This window comes from Gekko japonicus, unplaced genomic scaffold (assembly GCF_001447785.1).
Source record: "Gekko japonicus isolate JY-2015 unplaced genomic scaffold, Gekko_japonicus_V1.1 scaffold853, whole genome shotgun sequence".
In the NCBI taxonomy this organism is placed as follows: Eukaryota; Metazoa; Chordata; class Lepidosauria; order Squamata; family Gekkonidae; genus Gekko; species Gekko japonicus.
Window position 1 is genome coordinate 675,023 of NW_015164210.1, and position 27,608 is coordinate 702,630.

Sequence of the window (27,608 nt, forward strand, 5' to 3'; positions counted from 1 at the left end):
CATGCTTAGGGCCAAGCTTATTTCTCAGAAGCCTTCTGTGAAGTTTCTTGGGCTTGGATGTGGCATTTTGGGGCATTCTCTGGGCTGCAACAAAGAACATGGAGACCAACAAGCCCTCAAAGCAGCCGTGCAGCTGCAAAAGGTTATCGAGAACAAATCAATACCCAAGACTTACTCGAGTTGGAGTACCTGGTCCTCCATTAAAGAAATAAGGGGAGAGATGACTATTCCAGTACCTCCGGTGTATACAGGTGGAAACTGAAAGCACAAACTCTTGCCATACCCTAAAAAAAAGCACATACTGCATGAGAAAGGCACTGCATACAAAGGCTGAAAAGATTTTACTCTCACTGTCCTCCCAAATCTTATCAGGCTTTGTAATGTTATACACACCCACCCACACATTTTAACTAGACACTAGTAAGAACTCCCCAACACTTTGCAGATGGCAAATTAAGGCAGGTTTCTGTGATTTTGGAATTTAGATTTCATAGATACATAGAGATTTACAAAAAGGGCAAAAAGATCCCTTCAGTTCCCCAACTCCAATCTCCCAGCTTCAAATTTTAAATTCCCAGCTCTATTCTTACGGTAGAATCAGGTACAGGCATGGTTTATTGTTATGTGAACAATTCTGGAGAGCCTCGGGCTCCCAAATTCCCTCCTCCAACTGCACATGGCTCGAAAATTAAATACTTTGGCTTTCAAAATAAACCACAGTTTGTCATGATGCCCAAACCACAAACTATGGTTTGTTATCTTCCTTCTGAAAAAGAATTCCAAGACACAGTCTTATTGTTCTTTGAAATCCTGATTTGGTGGGAAGAGCACAAACCAGTTTGTGGTTCAGATGTACTGACAATCTGTTGCAAAAGTAAAATTATGGAGCTGTGTGCTAGGAGAAAAGGGAGGGAGCACATGAATCCAATAATGCCCCCGGCTCCAATGTAATGACAAACCATAGTGTGCAGTTATGCCTTTTGAGAATGTCATCTCTCCCTCCAGATTCCCATAAAGTTCCACTCGTACATTTATGTTACAGTGGCATAAACATTCTCTTTGCTGTTTACTCCCTAGATACTCTCCTAACTACATTGCAATACGTGTTTTATGGCACCAAACCAATACACCACCATAAACGCTAACATCCTCATCTGCAGCAACTTGCACATGTTGTGTTATACTCATCTAAAACAATATTTCATAAATGTAACACACCAGTTGCCATAACAACGAGGTTATCTCTTCTGTCTTGCAAAACCGAAGAGATCACTTTCCACTGGACCCTTGAAATGAAAGAAAGACAGGAAACAACATGTTCTATTTCAACTATAACATCTGACAAGATGAGCGTAATCTTATTCGGCAACTGAACAGCCATAGGAAACAGACACATTTCTTTCAAAAGAAAAGAAAGTTTTCCAGTTTTAACTGAGGAATTCTAAAAATTTGTTTCCTCAGTGTTACTTCTTCCCCCCTGTGTGGTCGCAGAGAACTGAGGGAATATGGCTGCCACCTTGAAATACCTAGGCCGAGTCCTTTTCTCTCTCCTGGTTTTTTTTTTTTTTTTGAGGGGGGGGGTCAAATCTTAAGCCCATGAATCACAATTCATGGCACTGGCCCGATGAATTAACCTGGTGGACACCAACCCAGGAAGTCTTGGTACTTTTTTTTGGGGGGGGGGTTGTTTTTGAAAAAGGTGTTTTATATAAAGTGTATTTTGTAAGCCCCTTTGGATCCCCACTAAAGAGAAAAGCAGGATAAAATTATACTGCATAATAATCATAATAAAAGGATAGTTAAAGACATTCATCACAGAGGAACACTCCTAATGTAAGAAACTTCACTTGCTTAAGGATACTGTCTTTGTCTACCTGACTCGACCTCAAGCTTTTCAGGACTTCAAGTACCAAACTCAGCATTTTAAGTTATGCTTAGAAGTTAACAGTAAAAGCATAAGAAAAGAAAAAAGGCCTAAGCTAACCAGGTCTAAGGAATATGGGATGATAACAGAATTCTGCAAAAGATAAACTCAATCTGTTTGAAATTCATCACAGGAAATAGTGGAGCGTGAAATATCATGAAGCTTGTTAATCTTGTGATACAATGCGCTCAACAATATTAGAACTCATTCTCATATGCAATGTTATATTTATATTCTGCTTGCCTCACTGAACAAAATGCATATTTATTTATGGTCTGTTTATCTCACTGTTTTCTAAGACATGTAATATATCACAGGAACTAGATGTGATGTCTTTTTTAATGTACTGATATTAAAGCAGTTTTAAAAAAACAGTAAAATCAACGCTCTGAAACTCTGGGCTCCTGCACGCCACCCTGCCAGGAAGTGAACTATTCAGCTCAGCATTAGTGGATGTTGCCAAAGCAGTAATAAAATACAGCTATAAAAACAGCATACTTTTAATTGGAAGGAGCTTGCATGCCAGTTTGTAAAGCTTCTCTCTCTTCTTTACTGCCATTTATGCCACTTGCTGTGGTCAACCATCTGCCAGTTCTCTTTTCCTTAAATGCTTACGATTCTCTTCCACATATACTCTGGTCTTCAAAGGGCATACTATGGTACACTGTTTACAAACTGCCAAACTTGCTTCTCAAAACAGAACAAAACCCTGTCCTACAGATTAAATTCTTCTGCTTTTAAAACGTGTAATTTCCATGTAATATTATCATTATAAACATGTAATATTGTCATTCTAACTGTATCTGAAGAATTGAGCAGTGACTCACAAAAGCTCATACCCTGCCACAAACTTTGTTAGTCTTTAGGGTGCTACTGGACTCTTGCTCTTTTTGACTGCGGTTGCCGCTATGTTGGTACGAGTTTCATTGTATGCATTCTTTTAAGCTATCCTCACAAAAGAATCATAAGACCGCTTGCCTTTCACACTGTGAACCTTAATGTGTGACACTCACCATGCCAGATAGCTTAGGATCACCTCCTGCCTGAGTGGAAAGTCATCATGTAAGTCAGCGATTGCTAATTACCACGGAACGGGAGTTAAGAAACCATCAATGCAAAAGATTTTTGAAAAGTCTTTTCCAGAGACTCTCTCCCACAAACTTTGTCTGCTAAGGAAACCCTGGAAACCTGCAGATGAACTGCTTTGTTTTGCAGAGAATTCTGGGGAATGTTAATATGGAGGGGGCAGGGCTGGAAGGAAGTGGCAACGGACTGTCTGCCTCTCTGGTTTCCGCAACTGCTAAGAGGCCAAACAGTTCTTTTTCCAAGAAGGGATTAGAAGGCAATAAGCACACAGGTGGTGAAGGACAACAATTTTATTGAAATCTATATAATGAGATATCAACAAGTCACAAGAATAAACAGAGAATAAAACAGGGCATCTACCCACGCCCCTTCTGTTACAAGAATCCAAAAGAATGACACCCAGTGGACTCCAGATGTTGGCTAGTGTGCTCACTGCTGCTCTGCAGTCCAGCCTGAGCCAAGGTTCCTGCAGCAGAAGGGGCTTCGGTATATTCACTGTTTTATTCTCTGTTTATTCTTGTGTTGATATCTCATTTTATTATAGAGATTTCAATGCAACTGTTGTCCTTTGCCACTGGTGTGCTTATTACCTTCAGATCCCTTAGTTTGTAAGCTGCTCTGAGACTCCTCTGGGTAGTGAAGGGCGGGATATAAATCCAATCTCCTCTTCTTCTCTTCTTCTTCTTAGTGGGAAAAGAACCATTTGGCCTTTTGGCAATACAGCCTCACATGGAGGGAAGGGAGTTGACAGGCACTATTTGCCCTTCTGCCTTGTGAGGAGGAGGACGAGGATAAGGAGATTGGGTTTATACCCTGCCTTTCACTTGGAGTCTCAGAGCAGCTTACAATCTCCTTCCCTTTCTCTCCCCACAACAGACACCCTGTGAGGATATAGGGGGGGCTGAGAGAACTCTGAGAGAACTGCTCTTGAGAGAACTGCTCTGAAAGAACTTGTGAATGACCCAAGGTCACCCAGCAGCTGCATGTGGAGAAGTGGGGAATCAAATCTGGTTCTCCCAGGTTAGAGTTCGCTGCTTTTAACCACTACACCAAACTGGCTCTCCAGATGTTCCTGTTTCCCTTTCCTTTTTCATCACCAGTCTTCCATCACACTTCTAGGAACCCCCGTTAGCCTTGCGATGAGGCTGTCCCTGGTTGCTCCCTTCTGTCTGCGTGCACCAATGGCACAGAGGTTTACCTCCCACAAGCCTCCCTCTCCCAACTTTCACACTAGGGAAGGACCTGCTCCCTAAAAAAATACACATTGCATTGGCGAGGTCACTGTCATCCCATATAGGGCACTACTCACGCAATGCACCACTCACGCAAAACACACATTGTACTGGCCAGGTCACTATCTTCCCATATAGGGTACCACTCACGCAATGCTCACTTGGGGCTGTGCTGCAAAAGAAGACAGTCACGGTGGACAAGCTTTCTTTAAGAAACTCTTGACACATTTGAGCGCCCAGCAGTATCACAACAGTCCTGCCTTGTGCAGTGAACTCTGTTAAATGATTCTGCAGAGGCTGGACGGGGAGCAGGGGAGCTCACCATGAGAATGCCAATCCAACTGGCAAGCCTACCACGTCGATCCATTCTTACAGGTGGCACTTTAAGACAAAGTTTCCAAAAAAAACCCTGTTGCCCTAAAGAAATAATGAAACTTACGGTTTAAAACTTGAATGTCCAAAATAGGTCTTTAGGCAGCTGATTTGCTTATTATTTGGTCCAGGTAAGGAGGAATCTTGGGGGGAAACAGGAAACAATATTTAGTGCCAGCAAAAGTTGAAAATAAGAGGGAAATTTTATTTTATTTTACAAAATTTATATCCCGCCCTTTTGCCCTTGCAAGGATCACCAAGGTGGCTAACAAATTAGAAGTGTGATGATTTGGGAGACTGGACTTTCCCTTTCAATATCTGACCTCCCATCTAAAAGCAGAGGGCATGATCCAAACAAAGGTTAAGTTTTTAAAGTCCCATTTCAAGCACATGCCTACTTCTTTCGCTAATGTCAATGAGATTTAAATATGCTCAAGTCTTGACTGGATCATACCCATAATTTGGTAAAGACACTAAAGCCAAGCTGAATGTCCATTTTTAGCTAGTGAGGAGTGCTTTTCGGAGACCTAAATATATCCCCCCTTTCCTCCTACTTGTTTATGGTCCTGGTAATGGCAACCATGTTTCTTATTGCTGCTCAGCACCAGCCTCCCTCCTAATTTTTGTGCATGGCACAACACCCAAGTAAGGGAAGGGACCTTCATTTTTACCCTGATTTGACCAGCAATGGTAATTCTGTCCCGCTCACAGGACATCCCTAAAGCATCTTCCAAGGGGAGGAGGGAAGAGAGGACAGCAAATTGGGTGACACAGCCCTGAAATAAACTACTTAACATAATCACCCTGACTCCATGGACTATAGGGTTTCACCTGCATACAAAGCAAGATCTCTGCAAAGATGAAGAGAAAGCAAGGATGTTCATATCTGGACACTCTGAAGGAGAGATTCTGAGTAGCCTTCTTTCCTGTCTCAATTTCCCATGACAAAAACATGAAAAAAGCTGGATCTGACGAATTTGTGGGGTACGTTTCCGGGGTGATGATAAATAGGCTGAGAGATAATCAACAACAGGTTCAGCAAATGCTTCCCTAGCTCACCCAAAAAGAGACCTCACCAGAATTTAAAAGGCCACACAGCCTGCCTTTGTGGTTTACCTGTAACTTTCACTAACACTGGCAGAAGCCGTTGACACTCCAAAAGCCAGTTTGGTCGAGACTTACTTTGGCCGCACCATCACAAACTGATAATCCCTAGATTTCTTCATCTCTGCATTTTGATAAATTAAATACAAAGGCCTCTTAGCATATGTGTCCATGTCTGTCGTGTCCAGAATCCAGTGAGCCCGAGGGGAATTTCTCCACCCTTTAAATGGCAGGTCACCCATTTCATATAACAAAATACTTTGGAAACACCACTCCATTTCAAAAGAGGTTTGACCTGTGGCATGGCTAGCTGCCATTTGAGAAGAAGACATGCCCAAAGTTGCTGTATGGTCACTTAGACATATTGTAGCAAACGTCTGTGTTGCCTTTCAGAACTTACCCCAGCTTTCCTCTTCCTCCTCAATGCCTTCATCTTCATCATCTGCAACAGCATCACTTGGTCTCCTTGTTTCAGCCAGCTGGGAGGCCGTACAATCTGCAGGGCGCTTATCTACACCTTCTAAAGACTGGGAGAGAGAAGGGATGAGTTAACGGAACTCAGATCAAAAGACTTAAATAAAAGATAAATAAATAAAATAAAATAAAAAACAAGAGAGGCCCAATATTATGCAGTCATAAAAGAGGATTGTTTCCTTAAGGTAGCCAAAGAACACTATACAAAACCACACAATACTTAGCATGAGAATTGTTCATGAGTCATCTACAGTACTGCTTTTTTTGTCCCCTGACCCCGGTCCTGTCCTTTTATAATGGCAGCAGAACATTCTCCTTCTATGCCAGGAAATGCTTCACCTGCTTAACAGCACCCAGGCACAAACAGGTAAAGCATTTGCGTCACAGATTTAGTGAAGAACAGTCTCATCGTCTTAATTTCTTTGTGTCTGGGTCCTGTTCAAGTCAGGAGGAGGAGGAGGAGGAGGAAGAGTTATACCCTGCCCTTCACTTGGAGTCTCAGAGCGTCTTACAATCTTCTTCCCTTCCTCTCCCCAGGGCTGAGAGAGCTCTGAGAGAACTGCTCTTGACAGAACAGCTCTGAGAGAAGTTGTGACTGACCCAAGGTCACTCAGCGGTCTTTATATGAAGGAGTACGGAATCAAACCCAGTTCTTCAGATTAGAGCCTGCCGCTCCTAACCACTACACCAAAATGGCAGCCAACTCTGTTACCCTGTTTTTACCACAATGTTTTCTAATTCTGTAATCCAGTCTTTACCGTGCATCTTACACTGCTTTTAGCACACTGTGTTTTTTTCCCTTTCATTTTATTAATACATTCACAATTCGTACATTCCATAATACACAATCACAGAGCAAATGAAACATCAGCAGAACATACCTTTATACAGTGAGGTAAGTGGTAAAATTAAGTTCAATACAGAGGGAAGGTACAGTTTAAAATATAAATCAACCATATATATCCATACAAAATAGGAGGAGGAGGAGAAGGGAGAGACACCGTTCATACATCCTTAAACTATCAAAAAACGTAGCCAAGGTTTAAAGACAGAGGAGGGGGGAATAACACAAGAAACCGGACCACCAGGTACCACCTGGAAACGAATGAGTTTTGGTAATCTTCACTTGATGAGTTAAATAACCCATCTGCTCTTTTCCCCATTACAAACTCCAACCGTATCTTGTCAAACCATCTATCTCGTGAAAGGCCTTGGGGCTCTTTCCATTTAGAAGCAATGACTAACCTCGCCAAGGCCAACAAGAGTGAGCTGATCTCTTTTTTTCTGTTTTGGGGGAGGAGTATCAGGCCAGATGTCCAGTAAAGGCAGTTTCATTAGCACATTGTTTTAAACTTGTGTAACCTGCCTCGGGTCTCAGTGAGAAAGGTGGAGTATAAATAAATATTCAGCAAAGTGACTTTTGAGACAGTTGCTTTACTGCCTCCAATTGAAACACCATTCTCTGTTTCAAAAAGCCTGTTCCTTTCCTGTCCAACACATCCTCTTTTAAACTTTCTCTCCCAAGAGGCTCTGTTCAAAATTCCTCCTGGGGAAGCAGCGTGACATAGAAGCGCAACTGGTCTCAACATATCCTTTCAGTTCCTTCAGGAATCTGGTCAATTCATGAGCTTAGTATAAACAACCACCATAAAAATTGTGAATTGTAATGTTCTGGCAACATTTAATACTGTCGATTTGTTGAATAAGACTGGTCAGCGGGTGGATGAAAGGCTTCTTGGAGCCCCACGCTTTGAAACTTGTGGAAAGTAAAATGCACATGAACAAAACATATAAATCAGAGAGGAAAGATGCAGCAGCTTTAATGCAACCTTTTTGTTAAATGGGATGAACAAAAATTAATGCTCCGTGAAATAAATTTGAAGTGCTGAACAGAAGCAGTGGATGGAACTAAATTCAGTCCATTCATCAATTTCTACCAGTGTCAAGGTTTATCTTAAGAGAAATGCAGAGAACAGGTAACGAAGCCACCAGGCAGAAAAACTCCCTGGCTATAATTAAACAAAAATAATTTCCTGCCAACTCCACTTTCAGAAATAGATCCCTGGCAAAAGAACCATGCCATTTCTGTTACTTTGTATTAATGGCAAGAGAAAGACTATAAAAATGAGAAGGGTTAACATTTCCCATCAGATTTCATCAGATCTCGGAAGCTAAGCCAGTTTGGCTCTGGCTAGCAGTTGGATGGGAAACCTCCAAGGAATATCAGAGTTGTGATGCGGAGGCAGGCAATAACAAATTACCCCTGAACATCTTGTGCCCTGAAAACCCTACAGCAGGGGTGTCAAACATATGGCCCGTGGGCCGGATCTGGCCCCTGCATTGCTGCTATCTGGTCCGCAAGCAACTGGTTCTCTGCTGCTTCCTGCTTCTTGTTCCTGTTCCCTGCACTGTAGCTCCTTTTGCCCAGTCTCTCCTATTTCCTGCTTCACAGAGGAGAGAAAGAACGCCAAGCCTCCCTTCCCTCGATTGGCTGAGGGCTCCTCCCCCTCCTCCTCTGGGGAGGGAGAGGGAGGGGGAGAGAGAGAGAGAAACGGAGCCCCACGGCACTTTTAAGAAGACCAACAATGTTTTATTCCAGGTATAAGCTTTTGTGTGCAAGCATACTTCTTCAGAGAGAGAAGGAAGGGGGGAGGGAAAGAGCCAGAGAAAGCACACCAGAAAGAGAGAGATATGGAGTCCCATGGCACTTAGATAGATCCCCCTTTCCAGTCCTAACAGATGGAGGGGGAAGAAACCTAATAGCACAGCTTGCATTCTTTATTAGTGGAAGGGAGCTAGAGTTTAGTAGCACCTTAACGACTAACAATATTTGTGGCAGGACATAAGCTTTCATAAGTCACTGCTCACTTCTTCAGATACAGCTAGAATGTGAGTCCATCTATCCTTATATCTTGGAGAGTGAAGTGATTTCAGACCCCAAATGACAATATGTGGTTTCTAATAACAGTAGAAAGAATAAGAGTACAGTAGCACCTTTAAAGACTAACAAAATTTGTGGTAGGGTATGTGCTTTCGTGAGTCACTGCTCACTTCTTCAGACTTATTTCCATTTATTCTTTGCATCCTCCTGGACCAAACTGAGACCTAGGTTTTCTGTCTCATTACCAATGCTGATATCTCCACACCTACTACCCCTCAGCACATCACACCTAATCCTATCTCGCCTGCTATTGTCATTTGGCATCTGAAATCATCTTTATAAAGTTTATACCTCCGGTACCTCATGTTACATTTATGGCTGGCCTGACAAAGTGACATTTATGTCATATCCAGCCCTCGTAACAAATGAGTTCAACACCTCTGCCCTACAGGGTTGCCATAAATCAGCTGTGACTTGATAGCACTTTCCACCACCAACATTTCCCCAAAAATCTCTTCTATGTTTTGATTGCATGCATGGGAGCAGGGCTGAAAGAAACAGCTCATTCAGTATATACAGTGTACATACTGGCGTCCGGTAAAAATAACAGAAGCATGCAACAGCGCACACGACCCATGAATGTATCCCTGAGGGGCAGCTACAACAGATGAGAAAAGGGTCCCAAGTAAGCTCTAAAACTATCCTTGGGGGAAGAAACGTAGGGTTGGCTCATGCCCTCACCTTCCAGAAAATAATCTTGCTGCTACAGAGATAAACATTAGTAAAGGAGCAGCTATAGCAAGGCCATGGCCTGCTTGATTTTATGGCTCACCCTATAGTGAAGGTTCAGGAGAGAAACATTTGGATGATACCAGGAGGAACAGTGTTGGGATCGGATCGTAACAACTGAATGGGTCGTGACTGTCCAGTGTGATTCACATACAGTTTAGAAAGAAATCTGACTTTTAATCTCCATTGAAATATTGGCTACTTATGTGAGAGACAACTGGATACCATTCTGTGACTGGGTGGAAAGAAACTTTGAAGACCAGGAGTAATGAATACAACTATTATAGACTTGGAGAAACTCTAACTTAAACTGTAAAGAATCTGACTTTTTTCAGGAATCACAATAGAAGGTTTTAGCGATTTGATTAAGTGTTACTAGTTTTAGTAATTATATAAACGAAAGAGATCTGGAAACAAAGAATTTGTAACAGCTTTTAGATAAACATGATGGAATTTCCCGTGATGTCTTATCCCATCCCCTTATCCTATACTTGTTCTATAAAGTATTAAAACCAAATAAAAATTGATTTAAAAAAAATACTGGCTACTTCTCCTTCACAAATGAGAGCAATATTTTCATAACAGATAAGCCAATCAAAAATATCCTAAGACACACATCTTGCCCCCGCCATGAGGGGCATTATTTACAGACCCAAGACACTACATCTCTGGAACCGCACCTTATTAGTTGGATTTACCTTATTTTCGGGACAAATTAGACTTGAGCAGAGAGACAGATACACGCAGTGGCCATATGTTAGCTTGTCAGTTGGCACCATACGCTACAACACAACTTGTCTGCAAGCTGCCAAGAAGTTTCAGCAAAACAGAGTTGCATTCCAAAGCCGCTGTTAATGTTATTAATTAGTATATATGTCATCCTTAATATATTCTTTCTGGAAGAGAGCACAGGGCAGCAAACATAGTGTTCCCAAGAGGTCTCCCATTCAGACACGACCAGTGTTCCCTCTAAGCTGAGTTACTGTAACCTAGCTCACAGTTTTTTAGCCTCTGACTCACACATTTTGTGTCTTAGCTCAGGAAGGATGGCTCCAGAGCAAACTAATTGATGCAGCAGCCAAATTGCTTGCTCACAACTTTAATACCAGTAGCTCACAGAGTAGCATTTTTGCTCACAAGACTCCACAGCTTAGAGGGAGCATTGGACACGACTAGACCCAGTCCTCCTTAGATGCAGCAAAGATGTTACTCCATGTGCCTTCAAGACCATGCCCTGGGCCAAACCTTTTCCTGGTTCTCATCATGCAACAAATGGGCAATCAGGGCCCTACACCAGGGGTCCCCGACATGGCGCTCCTGGCGGCCATGGCGACCCCTGTCACCTTTCCTGATGCCTGCCAAACATCTCCAGAAAGTGGGTTGGGCCAGGTGTGGCATTTGCCCAACAGGGCTTCTGGCTGGCTGTGCCTATTTGTGGAAGGTGGCTTCGACAGCAGCTGCCACCACAGCACAAGGATCTTCGCTGCGTGACTAGAGGTAAGCTCTACGTATGCAAGAAAATATTTTTAAACAACATGTTAATTCGAAAAGGCATCCTGTTCAACAGAGCTGCTGCCTAAGATTTTGAAGAGCTGCTATGCATGCCCTCACTCCCCAACGTTTCATGGCTGGCTCCGCCTCCCGCAGCAGCCATTTTGTAGCTGCGCCCCACCACCCTGTGTCAGAACTCCAAAGGTGCCTGCGGGCTCAAAAAAGGCCAAGGGACCCCTGCCCCAAACAATAAAAGTGCTTCATACTTTAACAAAGACCGTGTGCATTAGGGACCTAAACCTGAAAGCCTCATCATCTTCCCATAATATTTGTATTTAGACTTTTAACTAGCTGAAAACCCTTTTCATGAAGACTGATTTGTACACTGAGTACAAGCAGAAGCTAAGTGAAGATGATGAGAGCATATGGATTTTCAGGGCTATTTTTGGCCAGGAACACACAGGAACGGAGTTTCGGCTGGCTTCAGAGTTGGCCACGCCCGCTACAGCCAAAACCTCTGCGTGTGTGGCTACAGAGGGAAGGCCTGGAGAGTGGACCCCCCCCCCGCGACTCTGAGGTGGGCGGGTCAGGGGGCCTCCTGGAAGGATCAGGGAGGCATTTAAACGCCTCCCCATGCCTTCCCCGGCCTGTCCAAGGGCCAGTTTGCCCAGGCAAGCCAAGGGAAGGTGTGGGGTGTGGCCTAATATACTAATGAGATGCACTGTCGGGGTGTGGCCTAATATGCTAATGAGTTTCTGCTGTTGGGTGTGGTTTAAATGCAATGATGCCCTTGTGACCAGAGTATTAAAAAATGGCAACGTGCCCATTAAATTCAGCGGCAGACTGACGAGGACAGAGAGCTCCTTATACCAAGCCAGACCAGTTTGTTTGCTTACCCATTGATAAGAATGATGGATTTATAATACTGATCAGTGTTGTTTTTCTGCACTCAGCTTAAGATATCATTCCCAATCAAACACAGGTGGGAAACAGTGTGTGTGTTTGTGTGTGCGTGTGTTTTGCCATCAAGTCACACCTCACAGCTAACTTATAAGGCCCCCATGGGGTTTTCAAGGGGAAAAAAATTCAGACGTGGTTTGCCACTGCCTGCCTCCTCGTCACAACCCTGGTATTCCTTGGTGGTCTCCCGTCCAAATACCAGCCAGGGCTGACCCTGCTTAGCTTCTGAGATCTGACACAGTTGAGCTAGCCTGGGAAATGGCATGCCTACCAGAGAACACATGGCCTTCTGCTGGACACAGAATATGGCTTCAGGCAAGTGGAACAGCATATCCTTCTCTGCATTCTATCCAGAATACAGGCAGGCTAGCAGAATACCAATTGCCGCACGCACACACATGGTTGGATCTTGCTTAGAAATCTTTGCGTTTAACAGTTCAGGCGAAGGCACTATTTAGACTAAAGAAAAGGGATGGAGAGAAGTAATATATTCCATGGGAAGCAAAGGAGCACAGCTCCATTAGACAACGAACTTGAGGGCTGATGTAAGGGACTCCATGCATGGGTAGACGACATAAAGGGTTAGATCCAGCACAGCATTTCTGCAGTCATAGGCCTGCAGAGTGTGACTTTCTCGGCTCCCCTCCCCACATCCTGCGGCAGCCCCAAATGCCCTGGAACTCCATCTCCTGACCCAACCCAAAGTTATCCCCTCCTACCAATGAATACGGTTGCCCTTAGGCCGGAATAAAAATGTCCCGTCCCTTGAGTAGAGATTTTATGTACAGGGGTGCCACTCTTCATGAGACACCTGGAGATCTCCTGCTATTACAATTGATCTCCAGATGACCAGATGACCAAGAACAGGATCTCCAGATGACCAAGAACAGGTTCCCCTGGAGAAAATGGCTGCTATGGAGGATGGACTCTGCCATTATACCCCCCCCCCTCCCCAGGCTCCACCCCCCAAATCTCCAGGTATTTCTCAGCCCAGAGCTGAAAGTGGGCAGGGGAAGCATTTCAAGGCATGAAGGCAAATAACAACCCACTGAGCCTCTATTAAAGGGGAAGTACATTTTTTCTACAGACTTGTTGACAACCCTGCTCATTGCACCGTACGTTATTTCAAACATTCAAAACATACTTCTGCAGAAAATAAGTACACTTTGAAAACCTACTTTAACCATCTCCATCTCCAATTCGTCATCACTTTCAATGGTGAAAGAAGAATTCTCTTCCTCCTCTATGACGCTTAAATCCTGAAAAGAAAATTTCCCAATGAGCCAGCTTCACTAGCTTTCCCATGGTCTCTCGTAAAAAAGGAAGGATTACATACCCCATTTCTGACATTTGACAAGCCTTTATTGGCATACGTATACACATACAATAGGAGATCAGATTAAATATAGATCGGAAAATACAAATCCACATAAGGTAAAATTGGAGCTACGGCGCAGAAAAACAGCATGAAAGCAGAAAAACCTAATGGTTACTTATCAGAACGTATAGCTATAGCACTAAGAAGAAACCTTGCTACTATTTCGTTTATTTCCGTATCTTGATCATCAAGCAAAAACAGAACCTTAAAATCGTCAGGAATCTCTGAGAATTGAGCACATACCCGCTCCCCCAAAGACCTCTGGTAAAAGGATGAAGGTTACCCTCCTGCTGTAGGGATTTTCTGTACAGCACCCAATATTGGAGGCAACCCCGTCCAGCTTTCTTTTCTAGGTATTGAAGAAGAAAGAAGACACAAGAAGAATATAATAGAATATGATATAGAGGAAGTTGCATTGTGGTATTATAAGCGTGTAATATAAGGAAATAAGAAAACGAAGAGGTGATAAACAAGATTGGGATTAAGATATAAACAGACAATATGTCACCTCAATGCGTTTTTGTTTTGTTTCAAAAGGAGTATAATATATTAGGAAAGAAATATCTGTATGAAATTGTAATATATACTCAATAAAAAAAATTTTAAATACTTGACTAGCCAGGTTTCACGATTGTGACTTTAATATCTCTCCCACACAACAAAGAGATGGGGGGCGTGCAAGCTAAACTAAACCACACAATTTGAACTTAAACTGCAGTGGTACTTAAAAAAACAAACTCGGAAAGTTACAGTCTCAAGAATGTAAACAGTATTTGAACATGTTTGGTTTTAGCGGACAGTGACCTTCAACAAAAGCTGTAGAAGTGTATCAAAGGGCACAGTACAAGAACCAAAGATGTGTATTAATGTTAGTGACTGAAGGGTGAAGCTGTCAGAAACGCATATACCCCTGGGCTGGCAACTAACTTTTAATAGAGGGCCATATTTTGAACTGAGTAGGGATGAAGGATCAATGTATTTATTTATTTACTTTACCCTGCATTTCTCCCCAAATGGGGAGCCAAAGCAACTTACATTGTTCCCCTCTCCTCTTGTCTGTTTTATCCTCACAACTACCCTATGAGGTAGGTTTCGCTGAGAGAGTGTGACTGACCCAAGATCACCCAGCCAACTTCCATGGCAAGAGCTGCAATTCAAACGTGGGTCTTCAAGGACCTAGTCTGACATTCCAACTACTACACCACACCTCTCTCTTCACCCTCCCTGCCCCATTCACTTCTGTGGACACTGAGAACACAGTTCTTCAAATCTCTCCTTGGCAAGGTCAACAGCCAGTGAAGCCTTAGCTCTATGCTCAAATTTCATAGCATATGGCTGAGGTGAATAATAAGACAAAGTTCTAGTAAAGCCTTGTTGAGTCGACGTGGTGTAGTGCTTAAGAGCGACTCTAATCTGGAGAACCGGGTTTGATTCCCCACTCCTCCACATGAAGCCTGCTGGGTGACCTTGGGCCAGTCACAGTTCTCTTCAGACTCTCTCAGCCTCATCTACCTCACAAGGTGCCTGCTGCGGGGAGAGGAAGGGAGGATGTGCACAGGGTTAACAAGTCTAGTATCTCACCTCAGAGGAAAGCGACTGAGGAGCGCAGTGTGTGCGTATGTGGGGGCGGCGGGGTGACCTGTGTTGGAAACCTGACAGGAAGCCACCGTAACCTAGGTTACTTCCACATGGACCTTCCCCCTCCCCCCACTTCCAAACAGGAGTGCTTTTATTGGGGAGCATCCACACAGTGTCATCCCCTTTCTCTGTCCTCTGTGCGCTGTATCTCACCTGGTTTACTACTGAAAGAACACCGTCCAAGTATGCTAGCAGGCTGTCTGGATGGAAAGGCACACCGCAGAACACGAAGGTCCTGCCCACATCAGCACCATTATGCTTCCAGCAGCCCTTCACAGCCACCGTTTTCAGGCCTTTTTTAAAACATCAGTAATTTCTACAGCACTGTAATCAATGTTCCCTCTAAGCTGCGGGGCCTTGTGAGCAAAAACTCTATCTTGTGAGGTCCTGGCATTGAAGTTGTGAGCGAGCGATTTGGCAACTGCGTAAATTAGTTTGCTCTGGAGCCATCCCTTCCTGAGCCGAGACAAAAATGTGTGAGCCCCGGAGGCTAAAAAACTGTGAGCTGGCTCACACTAACTCAGCTTAGAGGGAACACTGACTGTAATGCTATAGCAATTAATGATTTTTTTCTAAGCCCTCATAAAGCTATTGGGGGGGGGAGATGCAATGAAACTGGCAGCTGGTGGAGGAAAGTGCACAGGAAAACTTCCGTGAGGATGCTCCGTTGCCAACGTGAATGTGAACATCTACGCCACTGCAATTTAAAAAATTTATTTTACTATGTTCACAGCACACCTTTGTCACTGAGACTCAAGGCGGATTACACAGTCAGTGCAATTGACAGGATGAGATATGTAGTAAGCAATGTACTAGGATGAATCCCTGAACTGGGCTTTCAGTTGCCTATCCTTAGTATATATAGCCGAAGAAATAGATTGGGTGTGCAAGGTTCATTTCTGGGAAGTAAAGAGCACCGAGGAAAACAACAGGGCATCCATTACCTTGCGTGGTAGAAAGCACCATCAAGTCACAGCGACCCCATATGGTATTCAAGGCAAGAGGCGTTCAGAGGGGGTTCTGCCACTGCCGGCCTCTGCGTCACGACCCTGGTATTCCTTGGAGGTCTCCCATCCAAGTACTAACCGGGACTGACCCTGCTTAGCTCCCAAGATCTGGTGAGATCAGGCTAGAATGGGTCATCCAGCTGAGAATTATTTCTAGAACCAGTTTCAGCCCAATTCTGTGCTCCTTCAACTCCACGGAAAACTGAACATAGGATCACGGACGCCAGGGAGCACCCGCGTTCTCCCCTCCAGTGCTGGGAGCTGGCTCAAAACCTCGAAAGAGCGTGGCCATAATTATTTATCATTCATTTATTTATTTCGATTTCTTGACCGCCCTTCCCGACTTTTGTGGGCTTAGAACAAGATGGCATATTTAGCATTCAGTTTTGGGGGAGCAAGGGGAGGGGGTGCCGGGCAGATGTAAGGAACTGTCGCTGGCCTCGACCAATGGCCTGGCGGAACATCGCTGCCTTACATGCCCTGCGGAACTTGAATAGGTCAGACAGGGCACGGATGTCATTTGGCAGATGTCATCATAACTACTGCAGCAGCTCTTAGAAAGGGCACCGTAGCAGCGTCACTAGAGTGGCACTGGCAGGCAGGCAGGCAGGCAGGCGCATGCAAGTCCTGCCTACCTCACTCATGATCAGTGTTCCCTCTAAGCTGAGTTAGTGTGAGCTAGCTCACAGTTTTTTTAGCCTCCAGCTCACACATTTTTGTCTTAGCTCAGGAAGGATGGCTCCAGAGCATACTTATAAAGTAGCTCATAAAGTAGAATTTTTGTTCACAAGACTCCACAGCTTAGAGGGAACATTGCTCATGATGCTGCTTTAGATGTGCTGCAGAAGCTCAGACTGAGATCCAGCTGTTGGCAGATCAAAAAATACTGTTTCCCCAACAAAGTTAATTATCGATGTAGAACTTTACCTCCGACATACAAGTTGTTTCATTCAGCAGCTCTTCCTGGGCCAGACGCTCCAACATCTGAAGTTCGCACTCAGTGATGTCCAGCGACATCAAGCAGTCTCTTTCTGCAGCTACTTGAGGGCCTCCGCTTGAAGCGCGATCTATTTGTTTCTCCATGTTAAGTTCTCCTTCTGCCACGGTTCCTTTTTGGACACCCGATAATTTATGATCTATGGAGTCACTGAAATCACCTACGGTCTTGGAATCCAATCCAGCTCTTTCTGTTTTTATTTCTTCACTACCTTCAGTTCCTGATTCTGCAACATTTCTCAGTGCTGTCTGGCAACTGGACTCAACAACCAACACTCTTCTCAAGGTCTCGATGTTTTCTGAAATACTGGTTAATATTTCTGCCGCTCTGGGGAAGAAGTATCAAAACAGAAGAAAGTTCAAAACACGCTTGATGGGTCTAGGTAAAGGTAAAGGTTCCCTTGCTCGAAAGCCAGTCGAGTCCGACTCTAGGGTTGTGGTGCTCATCTCCGTTTCAAAGCCGAAGAGAGCCAGCGCTGTCCGAAGACGTTTCCGCGGTCATGTGGCCAGCATGACTAAACGCCAAGGCGCACGGAACGCTGTTCCCTTCCCACCGAAGTGGTCCCTATTTATCTACTTGCAATTCCTTGCTTTCGAACTGCTAGGTTGGCAGGAGCTGGAACTAGAGACGGGAGCTCACTCCATCATGCGGCACACTCGGGTCTCGAACTACTGAACTACCGACCTTCCACAGCCTGCAGTTCAGCGTCTTAACCACTTGAGCCACCGCAGCTCCTTGATGGGTCTAACTGCTAACTAATATTAGTGGCGGAAAGTGCCACCAAGTTGCAGCTGACTTATGGCAACCTCTTGGGGTTCTGAAAGGAAGACATGAACAGAGGTGGTTTTCCTATTGCCTGCCTCTGCACAACAACCCTGGACTTCCTTGGTGGTCCCCCTTCCAAATACTAACCAGGGCCAACCCTGCTTAGCTTCCCAAGTTCTGATGAGATCCAGCTAGCCTGAGCCATTCAGGTTAGAGCTACTTTATATCACAAAGACTGAAAATGTGATTCTGCATTTCAAATTATTCTAGGAACAACAGAAAATAAATGACGGACCATCTTCTGGCCAAGATCCAAAGAGCCATGCATACATAATTCACACATGCATAACATACACCAAGATTTCCATTTCCAACTCTGGTTCTTGGCACTGCCTCAGAGATAGATCAAAGTCTCCTGACTTCCTGGAGGGACTTTTCACAGACTGCAGAAAGAATGAAGGTCTATGAAACCTTAGTGCAGGCGAGAAAGACCTGCACCTGGCTCACCTGATCCCATCTAGAGGAATTATAGGGTTCCATAAAGATATAGATGTTACAGATCCATTCTGCTAATGGCAATACCACCCTATGGCATGAGCAGAAAACCCTCTTGAATTGGCAGAAGGCTCCTGGCGCTGAAGGAAGTGGCTGCCATTATCAGGATTAATCGGTAGGATCCAGACCAGTGCATTGAATTAAACATCTAGTAGATATTAGACAGCAATAAAAGGAACACAGAGCTTTGACTTGCATTTAATTAAAAGGAAATCAAAAACCAAGCGACAGATAACCTTTGCACATTTATGGGTTGTTCAAAAGAGTTCGGAAGGTGATGAGCCAAATCCATAATCTCTTCTGATAAAGAGGTTAATTCCTTCTTTATGTCATTCTGTACAAGTACACCATCTGTAAAAAATAAAATAAAATAAAAAAATCAAGGTAAGTGAAGGATTTTATTTCTTCTTTTTTTTAACATATCACAGCACTCGGTCCTAGAATCCAGGCAGTGAAACATGAGAAAACTCATGATTTCAATAGTTATTAACTTAGTGTGCTTCCTTTTCGGCTTGCTTACACGATTAGGGATGTTTAGACAGTGGTCAACTAGAATCTAGATTCGCAAAGGATAGGCATATGGGCTTTTATGATAAACAGATGGAACTAGATAAAATCTGAATTAATACAGAAGTCAAACTCATTCAAAAACTGTACAGGTTTCTATTGGATTTCAAGATGTACAATGAGCAAGTTAAGGTTCCTATGACTATCTGGGCCAAGAATTTAGGTTATAATATTGAATTAGATGCGTGGCCCAAAGTCTGGCAAACTAATATGAAATATACTAAAGCTGTTTTTCTTAAAGAAAATTTATATAAAATGTTTTACAGGTGGCATTTGCCACCTGATCGACTGACCAAATTTTATCCCAGTATGTCTAACAAATATTGGAAATGCAAATGTAAAGTTGGCTCCTTCTACGGTATCACTTATAGTGGACTTGTGACAAGACACAAAAAAAATTCTGGGTGGAGGTACACGGGTTGTTAACACAAATATTAGGGGTCTATGTGCCCTTTAAACTTGAAATCTTCTTGTTAAATGTAATTCCTAAACAATATCAGAAATTAGATTCATATTTGATTGCCCATATTGTAACCACTTCTAGAATTGTATTTGCCAGTAAGTGGAAAAATGAAGAACTACCTCAAAACAGGATGTAATTTGTAAACTACTGGATATAGCTAAAATGGACAATTTAACTATGCGACTTCAAGGAAGAGAAGAAAATCCCTTTCAAGACTTGTGGTCAAGATTTTATGAGTGGATGAAGAAAAATATTTAATTTATGAAATATGACTTTATAAAATATACTCAAATTAGAGAGCAATTGCAATACTATTTATGTCTATGTGTTTGTTGTTGTTGTTGTTGGTTGATATATTCAGTGTGTGCCAGAAAGTCAATAAAATATTAAATAAAGAAAGGATGTTTAGACAGTGGTCATTAAGTTGATTTATACCCTTCTTAGGCTTTTCCAGAGGCAGGATATTGTAACACGTTTTATACACATCTCGTGCTTGTTATCTTCAGCCATTTGTAGATCACTATATCCTTACTATGAACTGCAAACATCACCACCATGCAATAGTTACCATTTCTATTAATAGTTATAATAATAAGCATGTTACTGCTGTGCAGAGACAACTCTACATGGAGCTACCTTGGAAGAGTGATCAAAACTAAAGGATGTCTAAAGACACTGTACAACACCTATCCAGAAAGGTCTGTGTAAATATCCAGGGCTCAATTCAGAGTGATGGTGTTGACCCGGCCTGGATACACGGTAACTCCTGAATGCATCCCATTGTGATCTAAGATCCCCAAAACAAGGCCTTGCTTTCTCAGGAAAAAAAGTTGGTGATCTTCTCTATAATGGTACCCTGTCAAAGGAAAGCTGGATCCTTCCTGATGCTTAGAAGACCAGATCCAAAGTATCTGAAAGAGCCCTGAACTCCATGGATCCGCGCTCAAGGTCACTATGGATTGGCCTGTATTTTCACAAGATATTAGCTTCCAGGGTTACAGAAACAATACAAATACCTCAAACTGGAGAGCCAATTTGGTGTAGTGGTTAGGAGTGTGGACTCTAATCTGGGAGAACCGGGTTTAACTCCCCACTCCTCCACATGCAGCTGCTGGTATGATCTTGGGTCAGTCATAAGTTCTTTCAGAGGTGTTTTCTCATGAGCAGTTCTGGAAAGAGCCCTCTCAGCCCCACTTACCTCACAGGCAATGCTCCCTCTAAGCTGTGGAGTCTTGTGAGCAAAAATTCTACTTGATGTGCTACTGGCATTAAAGTTGTGAGCAAGCGATTTGGCTACTGCATTCATTAGTTTGCTCTGGAGCCTTCCTTCCTGAGCTAAGATAAAAATGTGTGAGCCGGAGGCTAAAAAACTGTGAGGTAGCTCACATTAACTCGGCTTAGAGGGAATACAGCTCACAGGGTATCTGTTGCGGGAAGGGGAAAGGAAGGGGAAAAAGATTGTAAGCCGTTCTGAGACTCCTTTGGGTAGTGAAGGGCAGGGTATAAATCCAATCTCTTCTTCTCTTATAAAACATTTACCAACAAAACACCGGTGTAGGAGAAACACAGCGGCTTGAGTTCTACCACTCTGCTCAGCAAAGCCTTCTCCTCCAGTCTAAGGAGTCTTTCTCCATCATCCACCAGCCTCTTCAGTTAGAGGAAGGCTTCAAACGCTGCTGAGCAGAGTGGTGGAAAATGGAAAGAAAGGCTAGCAGTCTATTCCGTATGAATACCTCTTTAGAGGGGCCTGACCTGGATAGGCCAGGCCATTTATTTATTTATTTATTTTTTATGTTGTTCAATTTATATCCCGCCCGCCCTGCGAGCAGGCTCAGGGCGGCTAACACCAAAGAAGTTACAAAGCCATTAAAACCAATTATAACAGTACAATAAATTATTTAAAACATTAGAAGATGCAAACCAACACATTCATTCATACAGTTCCAGCAATGCTAACTGGATGACAGCACAAAGATGGAATGGGCAGATATAATAGGGCAGTCTCGTCAAATCTCAGAAGCTAAGCAGGGTTGGTCTTGGCTAGTATTTGGATGGGCAACCTCCAAGGAATACCAGGGGCGTGATGCAGAGCTAGGCAATGGCAAACCACCTCTGAAAAGCTTCTTGCCTTTAAAAAAAAACAAGTCTAGCTCCCCTCCTAGTGGTGCATTACACTAAAAAAGAGCTAGAACTTCTCACTGTCAGACAATCTTAGGATCTCCTAGCTTTCTACACACCCTGCCATATGATAATTATAATTATTACCTCTTTAGAGGCATACAAGGCACAGCTAAGTCCACTGGACATCCAGTTCTTTATTCAACTCTATGCCTATGCCCACTGCATTACCAAATTACACCAAAAAACCCCACAGTTCTTAAAACTGTGCATTATCCAAGGTTGACCTATCATGATGCCCACTACACTTTGAGGGAAAAGAGCCCACAGAAAGACCACACAAGATGGTGATAGAAGCAGAATAAATATTTATACTTTCCACTGTACAAACGGCTCACCTTCTTCAGCACCAAGCCGTATCTGCTTAAGACTTTTCATATTTGCCATCTTTTGAAAGATGAGGAAGCCAGCCTATGACAATACAAAGAAAACAAATCTTCATTCCGTGGAAGTTAATTAGCATCACAAGTTTACATAAATAGGGGCCTATAACAATAGAAGAGTGAAGAAAACAGAACTATGGAATTAATTATGGTCAGAAGCTTTTTTTCCCTTGGGACAGCATTAACTTTTTGCACATCCCCCATGAAGCAGTGTCCCCTACAGAGAAATCGTGTCTCTATAGCTTACTGTGCATGGTGACTGTATGAATAAAGACCTACTGTGGCCATAGAATCTTGGGGACCCGATCAGCAACTAGCTGGTAATGGGGGCCATATCTTAAACGCAGCAAGGGGAATGAAGGACCTGCAGAGGTGATTCCAGCCACTGACTCATTCTCACACAAGTGGATACACAGGGGAAAGACCCTCTAAATCCCACCTCCCTCAGTGCCGCTTTGGCAGAGCCTTCCTGCAACAATAATAATACGTGAACTATAAGGCACATCATCTATTAATCAGTTGGTATATCGCATCAATGGATATAAAACTGTTTCCAATAGCAACTGTATACACACAACAATCAGTAACAAATAACTAGTTTAACAATAATCTGACCCTTCCAAAATGGTTAAGTTTTGACGATACACAATGTAGATTAAAATAAAGCTATTATGTCTTTGTATCTTTCAGGAACATTCAAAGAGGAGTTGCCTTTGTTTGCTAAGGCACTTTCAATAAAGTCTATCCATTTCGAATAAAATAATGTTTGCTTATTGTAGCTCGTGTTAGTTGATACAGATAATGAGATTTTTTCTAGGGTATAGTATTCCCAAACTATGTTGTACCATTGATTTAAAGTTAGCGCGTTTGTACCTTTCCAATTATGTGTTATAACTGATTTTGCTGCCATTAGAAGTGTAGAAAGAAAATCTTTGGTTTTATTGGGAATCGTTATTCCTTTCCAGTTATCTAATAGCATGACTTCGGGTGAAAAAGGTAAGTCGATGTTCGTTATGTCTTTAATTGCCTGTTTTATATTCAACCAAAAGGTTCTGACCGTTTTGCAGGTCCACCAACAGTGCATGTAATTGGCATTTTCCTCACAGCCTCGCCAGCATAGGGGTGAGTATTCTATGTTGATTCGATTCAGTTTTACTGGGGTGTAATACCACCGAAGCATCAGTTTCAGCGCTTGGTTTTTGATATTTAAAGAATTTGAGGTCAGGCTCGGAGAGGTCCAGATGTGGTTCCAGGTTTCGTCTGTTAATGGGACTCCACAGTCTGCATTCCAGGCTAGTTGGTATGATGTGAATGGTTCCAACGAGTTTTGCAATAATTGTGTATAACATAAAGATATCAGGCCTTTGTGTTGTATTTTCCCTGAATACAAAAGTTTTTCAAAGAAAGTTAGGGACCTACACTTAGTGTCTTTAGTGAATATTGTGTGCCATAAATGTTTAACTTGCTGGTATTCAAGCCATGGAATATTGCAGTGATATTTCCTTTCTAGGATGTCTTTTTCTAGTAAGATATTGTTACAACTAATATCTTTAAAGCAAGTTAATTTATTCTTTTTCCACGTAGGCATTGCGTGTGCCGATAGGCCTGGTTCAAACCAGGATTGTCTTATAAAACAGGTGAGTGGTGAAGGTGAGGGAGCAATTAGCGGCCTGAGCTCATCCCATATGGTTAGGGTATTTATAAGGAATGGGTTATTTTCTATATCAGGGGATCTTATGGGTTTCTTTTCCCATAATGTTTCCTGGAAGGTATTGTTTTCGAGATATGCCTGTTCAATATACTTCCAGTCTGCCTCGTAGTGTTCATTATAGTGTTTCACTAACCCCATTAGAGTTGCGCTTTTATAATAAAGATTCAGGTCTGGGAGGGATAGTCCTCCTTTATTTGGAGGTCTTCTTAAGGTTACATAGCTCACCCTATGGGCAGATTTGTTCCATATATATTTGGTGAATTCCCTTTGCCAGTGTTTTAGTTTCATGATCGGGATTGGTATGGGGATGGTTCTAAAAAGATAAAGGAACTTTGGAAATATAAAAGTTTTCAAAATTTGCACCTTCTCAATCCAAGAAAGCAGTGGCGTGGATGGGAGTGTATACAGCTTTTCTAAATTCCTGGCCACTTCGTCATGGTTTAGTTTGATTAGGTCAGCCAGATTGTGTGGAATTTTGATCCCAAGATATTTCCATTCTTTATTTGCCCATGTGAAATTATAGTTGTTTGATATATAATTTTTATCATTCTCAGATAAAAATATTGAATATACACTAGATTTAGAGTTATTAACCTTCAGTCCAGAAATGGCGCTAAAGTGAGAAAGAATAGTTTGGACTTCCGGAAGGGATAGTTGGGGGTTAGTTAGATACAACGTTAGGTCATCAGCAAATAAACTTAATTTTATTTGGCGGTCTTTAATTTTGATACCTGAGATTGAAGAGCAGTTCCTAATAGCATTGGCCAATGGTTCCACGGCAATCGCAAATAATAAGGGAGAGATTGGGCATCCCTGCCGTGTCCCCACGTGACAACGTAAATTGTTCCGAATGTATATTATTTGTAAAAATGGTTGCTTTGGGGGAATCATAAATTGAGTTTAGTAAATTAAGAAATTTAGTGCCGAAATTCATAGAGGTCAGTATTTGTTTTAAATAAAGAGTCTCAACGCTATCAAATGCTTTCTCGAAGTCGATTGAAAAAATAAATGAGGAATTAACATTATTCTGTCGACAATATTGGATTATATTAAGAGCTTTTCTCGTGTTGTCTGTTATTTCTCTGGTAGGGATAAATCCCGTCTGATCCGGGTTTATATAGGAAGCTATGATTTTGTCCAATCTCCTTGCCATTGTGGCCGTAAAAATTTTATAATCTTGAAATTGGCCTATAAGAGCCCATATTAGTACTGTCTTTATCAGGTTTAAGGATTAAAACAATTTTAGCATCTTGCCAAGTAGGGGGCATGATTCCGTCCTCTAATACTTTATTACAGATTTGAGTTAGGGGATTTGTTAAGAGAGATGAAAACTTCTTGTAGAATTCAGCGCTAAATCCGTCTGTACCAGGTGATTTATCATTTTTCAATGATTTTATAGTATTTAAGATTTCAGTGGTTGTTATTGGTTCCTCTAACCAATGTTTATGTTCTTCAGAGAGAGGTTTCTGAATGGGGTATGAGTGTAAAAAGTCAGTTATTATATCTTGCGAGGGATTGGTCGATGTATATAGCGACTTATAGAACTTTAAAAAGGCTTCTGAGATTTCAATGGGGGTGTGGACTAGGGTTCCAGATTTGTTCCTGATAGCATGTATTGAATTATCATGTATTCTTTTTTTAAATCTCCAAGCAAGTAATCGTAGTGATTGAGGCGTTTTATACCAATACCTCTGCTTAGTATATGCTATTTTCTTTTGTATTGATGAGACTTCCATGGTTTCTAATTTTTTTCTTTCTAAGAGGAGTAGTTTATAAATGCGTTTGCTTCCATGTTTTTGGTATTCTTTTTCAAGATGTGTGATTTTGCTTATTAACTCTTGTTGTAATTTTGTTTTTTCTTTTTTGTAGGTTGAAGCGATGGCTATTAGTTTCCCTCTCAAGACCGCTTTCAAGGTGTCCCATACAATATGAGATGGCACTCCACAAGTTGCATTGTTTAACATAAATTCTTTAATTTCTTCTTGTACTGAATTTGTAATAGCTGGTGACAATAAAAGTTTGGTGTTTAATTTCCATGCATAAGTTTTTGGTGTTTGATCTCTTTCTAGCATCTTAGCTTCTACCCAAGAGTGGTCTGACCAGATTTTCGCTCCTATATTGGCTTCATAAAAATAATGTGATAACGAGGAAGATGCCAGAATATAATCTATTCTAGTATGAGTTGAATACCGGGGGGCGTAATAAGTAAAATCTTTAAGAGATGGATTCTGATGTCTCCATATGTCAATTAAATTAAATTGGTGAAAAAGATGTTTTAGACTTGTTGGTTTAGAGTTTAAATTTCCAAAGCAATGTGGGTGTCGCTTGGATAATTTGGTAGATTTATCCATGAGTTCATCAGTAATGTAGTTCAAATCTCCACCGATCACACAAGGTGATGAGCTAAAGGTATCAAGGTGAAATAGGGTTTCCTTTATAAAATTTAATTGGTCGTTATTCGGGGCATACATGGATACTAGAGTAATGTCTATACCATTTAGGGAGCCATTTAAAAAAATATAGCGTCCATTTGGATCTTGGTCTATTTTGTTTAAAGAGAATCTAATAGATTTATGAATTAAGATAGCCACGCCTCTTGACTTTGATGAGCCCTGAGCCTGAAATTGGTGGGAAAATTTGACAGTATTAAAAATTTTATCATAATTGTTTTTTAAATGAGTTTCTTGCAAAAATATTATCTGAGCTTGTTGTCTCAGAAGCGCTGACAGTACCCTCTTTCTCTTAATGGGCGAATTCAAGCCCCGGCAATTTAGAGAGAGAAATTGTATGTTATTGGATTGTCTAGCCATGGTCCCATAGGAGGGTAAGTGATTTTACCCAATTTCTCCTGTTGGAGAGATTATTATTACATACTAAATGTGATTGGCTTTCAAAACACCATTTAGTGGGGAAGGAACTTGGCAATAGTAATACAACAGACCTCAGGTCAATGGCAATACACTCAACAAAGGGTCTAATAAATACAAACAAGAACTGCAACATAACCATGTACAGAGTCATCTTGTGTACTCTGTATTCCCTGTCACGTAGGGAGTAGAACATGAAATTATTATAACTATTAGAGTTGGTTCAAGATAAGTGGGGGATAGTAAGAGGTCTCTTAAGGCCCCCCCCCCTCTAATATAATACATGTAATACATAATTAACAATTCTGGACACGTTGAGTTGTCCTATGGGCTCCAGACTACTCATATGCAGGGATTGACTTTTGTTATTACCAGGCATAATATACTTAGACTATAGTAGACAGAGTGATATGCCTATATCAAAGTTTGTGTGCTGTTTTGCCTCCATGGTGTAATCCCTTTCTAAAGAAGTTGGCACAATGCTTAGTTTTGCTGTAGTGTAAAAGTTCGACTGAGAGGTATTTTGAGATGGAAAATTAAGGTAGGAAGATAAAAGGAAAAAAGGCTTATCCCTAGGAGGAAGGGGAAAGGGAAGAAGGAGAGAAGAAAAAGGGAAGAAGGAAAAAAAAAGGGGGAAGTTTAAAAAGGTGGAAGAGGGGATAAGAGAAGAGCCCAGGACAAGGAGCAGAAACGGGGGAAGGAGAGAGGGAGAGAAAAAGAGAAAAACCAGGGCAGCAATGAGATCGGCTCCCCCCCTCCCCCCCACCCCAATCAACCCCCCCTCCC

At 42.2% G+C, this 27,608-nt stretch overlaps 1 protein-coding gene across 1 annotated transcript in view; it reads right to left on the reverse strand.

The window, feature by feature from the left end:
- WRN (Werner syndrome, RecQ helicase-like) overlaps window positions 1-27,608 on the reverse strand; it is a 93,177-nt gene that overhangs the window by 51,245 nt on the left and 14,324 nt on the right. Inside the window, exons 6-13 of the mRNA XM_015408438.1 lie at window positions 22,200-22,272; window positions 18,890-19,004; window positions 17,264-17,660; window positions 13,492-13,572; window positions 6,119-6,245; window positions 4,682-4,757; window positions 1,219-1,286; window positions 176-284 (exon numbers count right to left, since the gene is read on the reverse strand). Of these exons, the coding sequence (XP_015263924.1) occupies window positions 176-284; window positions 1,219-1,286; window positions 4,682-4,757; window positions 6,119-6,245; window positions 13,492-13,572; window positions 17,264-17,660; window positions 18,890-19,004; window positions 22,200-22,272 (1,046 nt within the window). The remainder of the gene's footprint in view (window positions 1-175; window positions 285-1,218; window positions 1,287-4,681; window positions 4,758-6,118; window positions 6,246-13,491; window positions 13,573-17,263; window positions 17,661-18,889; window positions 19,005-22,199; window positions 22,273-27,608) is intronic.